Genomic DNA, 4,377 nt, shown 5'->3' on the forward strand with positions numbered 1-4,377 from the left:
GCTCGGTCAATCGGCTCCTGGCGGCTGGGGAGCTTGGCGGCTCCTTCCGTGCGTACGCCAGGACGGGTTATTGCTGGAGATATGGGGGTCTCCGTAGGGCGGCCGAAGGCGTGTGGGTTCGGAGGGCCCCCGCGCTGGAGGTTCTAACCCATAAGAGACCCCCTATCGAAAGTTCCTAAGTAGTATATGGGGCCCTTGAGGACGGGTCCCCTCCCCTCCCCCTCCAAGCCCCGATCGCGAGGGCGTTTGAGGACGGGTTCCCCTCCCCCTATTCTGCTTCCCCCTCCCTCTAGGCCTGGCTCGTAAGGGTGGTTGAGGACGGGTACCCCTCCCCATCTCCCGAAGCCGTGCTCGTAAGGGTGGTTGAGGACGGGTACCCCTTCCTTTCGTCATCCCGCACCTAGCCGTGGACGTAAGGGTGTTTGAGGAGTTTCCCCCTCCCCTCAGTAGCGAGGGTGTATGAGACTAACCCAGCCCAGGCCTTCGAGGACTATATTCTTACCCCGGTGTTAATGACCTGGGTTTTTCGTGGGAGAAATTCTCCCCCGCCCCTTATCTAGATGGCCTCTGAGGCAGATTCCTTTTCTATGGCGTGGTGAGTGCCTACGCTTTCTTGGTGATTCATCCCTGAGCCTTGGGTAGTATTTCTGCCTATGGATCTCAGGACGTATTTCTCCTCCTAGCATTGATCATACGGGGATTTGAGGACTGATTTCCCCCAACCCAACCCATATCCGAGACAGTCGCGAAGCCAAGTCAACCCCCATGTCAAATACGAGTCCCCCTTTTTTCTCCAATACCCTAGGCATGCGTCAGCCCTACCGCCCACGTGTTCAGAGGAAGGGATGGTATTTGTATTTCAAAAGGAAAAGAAAATCATCAAGTAACAGCAATGCAATGAGTATTTATTCAAGAAATATAATATTAAGGCATTAGGAAAAAAAATAAGACAATCATTATACACAAAATCAAAACAATACATCACAAAAAATTTCTTATATGTTCAAATAATCCGGAACTTCTCCAACCATCGCACAATACACTATATTTACACATTCATCACAGGTACAGACAAAGTCCGTCATCACCTCACCCCATACGTCCTCATACCACCACTCCTCAGGTAGACTTGGTATAGTCGTGCACTCACTGATGTCCGAGTATAAATTTGTTTCACTCACATTCGACACCACGTCCTTATTTGGTTCTTTGTCACTTTTATTCTCTAGCATATCACCCTCCCAGTCAAGTACAACTGTTGATGCTTGCGAATCGGGAGTCTGTGGAGGGGAAAAACTGGTGTCGCCATCAGAGTAATGACTCGTTTCTTCTATTTTCCGCTTTGGGGACCAGAATGATGGCGGAAAAATCTTATCACCTGGTGAAGATCCTCTTTTCTCGGGCGGGATAATTTCTTCGGAATCCGAATCATCGGAATCTATAGTAATAACTTCCACCTATAAATATAAATAGCATTTACCACTTAGTTCACAGCCTAATAAAAATGAACAGTAGTGCATGAGATGTAATAAATAAATAAATAGCTTCAATGCTTACATGTTCGGTTGTGGGTTGAGGTGTTCTCATCCTTTTTCGTCTTAGGGATAGCGTTAACCTGGGCTTTTTTTCATGTACTTCCGAAAAACGGTCGCAAAACTGTGTCAAGACCTCTACCTGAAAAGGAGGAAAACAATAACATCTTAGAGCAAATAAAATATACATCCGCACTTTTAAAATAAATACTATAAATAAAATCATGAATGAATGATTATTTAAAATAAAAGCCATAAATTAATTCATGAATGAATAAATATTTATGATAAATACCATAAATAAAACTATGAATTTTAAAGTTAACTCACCTCATTTGGCTCATCCATAACGCCAGCAACTACTTTCCACTGTGCATCCTGCATTTCAAATGATGCCATTGGTTAAACTAAGTAGCGAGCTGATTGGCTTTACCTTGGTGTATGTCTTCGTAGGGTGACAGTGGAGGAATATATTGGTGCCACTCCCCACCCCCTCACAGGGGTTAGGGCCAATAAGGCGCAGGGTAGGGGGATATGAAAAGGAGTTATGGCTTGGATTCGTTGATTTTGGGGGTTTTCCGTACTCTAGCGAAAGGATTGGTCGCGGGAGGGAGACGGCGGTTACGTCCGCGGGGGAGGAATTCTAAGCTGAGTTTGAATGTGGGGGAGAGGTGGGGGTGGAGGTGGCGGTGGATGTGGCTTCCTAGTGACGCTAAGATTTTCGTCATACCTTTGTGAACCCTCGTGGTGACCAGTGGAATTTTCCCCCGACCTGTGACAACTTGTTTGCTGTGTGGAGTAGTGAAGGCGCCCGTATTTGTCTCGTGAGCATCTTTTCATCGTATCCTGATACCAAGTGTGTGCTAGGAGCGGATAGTTTTGCAGATAATTTGTGGAATTTCTCCAACTAATAATCGCAAAAGGAACGTTTGGAATTTCGTTCTTTTTTACTCCGCAAGTGATCTTCCATTGATTACCTTGCGGTGTTGTGGAAAGTTTGTGATTTGTTTTACCAGTACAGTGTAAATTAAAATAGTGAAACTGTGTCCATAAGGCATCGTAAATTACGATAGAAAGAAAAAAACTGCTCATATAATCAACCATTGATTACTCTTTTAAAACCGGTATCAGTCACGTTAAAATACCATTCCTCCGGGATATTTCGTTTGTGACGGGTGACCTTTTCTCTTTTTTTTATATACGCTTTTGATTTCTTGACAAATATGGACGGTGTATTTATGTTTGTTCCTGCTGGCGAGATTCTTAATGGATTTCTGGCGGGGGCATACGGGACGGCTGAGTTATTGTTGAGTGCATATAAGGGTCTGATTCACCGTATGACTGCTCTCGGTGAGGTTGTTGATGACAATATTTTGTTATTTTTTTTGAATGCTGTAAATAAAATATCCAGGCAGCCGAGCGCTGTTACTTACCCCCCTTAGAACGCGCAATCCATGTTTCACAGGGTAAGTAATTTTCGGGGGCCACCACCAGGCTTTCCCTTGATTAATGCATCACATCATGGTATGGGTGTGTTACACACGCTGGGTACTAGTGCCTCACATGAGGGAAGGGTAGAAGTGTTCCAGGACACTCGTCTTCCTGGTTTAGGTAGGGAAGACGGGGTTGGTGTGGAGATTAATTTCCATGAGGCAACACAACACTTACAATTGGATGATGCACTGATTATTGGTGCTGATGTATTGAATCCGGCGGGCATTAATGTCTCACATGAGGGAAGGGTAGAAGTGTTCCAGAACACTCGTCTTTCTGGTTTAGGTAGGGAAAACGGGGTTGGTGTGGAGAGTAATTTCCATGAGGCAACACAACACTTACAATTGGATGATGCACTGATTATTGGTGCTGATGTATTGAATCCGGCGGACATTAATGTCTCAAATGAGGGAAGGGTAGAAGTGTTCCAGGACACTCGTCTTCCTGGTTTAGGTAGGGAAAATGGGAATGGTGGGGAGAAAATACTGGTGCAAGCAGTGGTACACCAAGAAATGGAAGTTGAATCACTTCCGTTTTGCTCACAGGCTCTTTGCAATGCACCACCTACTTTGTTCCCTTCAGGATCGCAACCTTTCCCCCGTGATCTTGGAGATGAAATTGAAGTCTTTTTTAGTGAGGAACGATCTCGGGGGTGTGGGATTCAAACATTTCCCCAGATGACAAATGGGAATAAAAGGGAAAATATATTGGTAAAAGCAGTAGTACACCAAAGTATGGAAAATGAATCACTACCGTTTTGCTCTCAGGCTCTTAATAATGCTCCACTTACTATGTACCCTTCAGGTTCGCAACCGTTTCCCCATGATTTTGGAGATGAGATTGAGGCAATTTTAAAAGAAAATTGTCATTCGGAAGGTTGTGCTACTCTATCATTTTCCCAAAACAATGGCGAGACGAGGAATCATGATTCCGGTCGGAAGCAAGTGGGTTACGGAAACAATACTGGGGAAGACGTAGATCTCATTTCTTTTACGTCTGATTTACCGCTAGTATCTTCTCTCGGCACTATGGCCAAACAGGCGCTAACGGAGGAACAATTACTGGATCTACCTTTACCCGATGGTTTGGTCGACCCTATCGTTCCTAAGGGAAATTTCACTATTTTAAGAGAGAATCGTAGTTTTATACGTAACTTCCGTCTCTGGGGGAGGGAACTAACCATTCAGATCCACCCCCTACCGGTGGGATCCCACCCTCTCCGATGGTTTGGAAGTGTGATGGACGATCTAAAAAAATTAAAGTAAGGGATTGGAAGTGATACACGAGTTAATCTGACAATTAAAAGTGACACTACTCCAGATCGTCCGATAAATATTTCTTACCGGCGAGC

At 44.9% G+C, this 4,377-nt stretch overlaps 1 protein-coding gene across 1 annotated transcript; it reads right to left on the reverse strand.

The window, feature by feature from the left end:
• Positions 1-276: 276 nt before the first annotated feature.
• LOC124169688 lies at positions 277-1,679 on the reverse strand. Its single transcript, XM_046548365.1, has 2 exons — positions 1,558-1,679; positions 277-1,457 (listed from the first exon to the last, which is right to left on the reverse strand). Exons 1-2 carry the CDS (start codon positions 1,585-1,587, stop codon positions 996-998), a joined length of 492 nt encoding a protein of 163 aa, XP_046404321.1. The 5' UTR covers positions 1,588-1,679; the 3' UTR covers positions 277-995.
• Between the last annotated feature and the right edge of the window lie 2,698 nt (positions 1,680-4,377).

Source organism: Ischnura elegans, chromosome 12 (assembly GCF_921293095.1).
Source record: "Ischnura elegans chromosome 12, ioIscEleg1.1, whole genome shotgun sequence".
In the NCBI taxonomy this organism is placed as follows: domain Eukaryota; kingdom Metazoa; phylum Arthropoda; class Insecta; order Odonata; family Coenagrionidae; genus Ischnura; species Ischnura elegans.

Bases quoted from the DNA above. Each gene is read 5' to 3' on its own strand.
- LOC124169688 (XM_046548365.1), bottom strand. From the start codon at position 1,587: ATGAGAACACCTCAACCCACAACCGAACAT. The intron at 1,458-1,557 runs GTAAGCATTGAA...TTATATTTATAG, and splicing joins CTCAACCCACAACCGAACAT to GTGGAAGTTATTACTATAGA.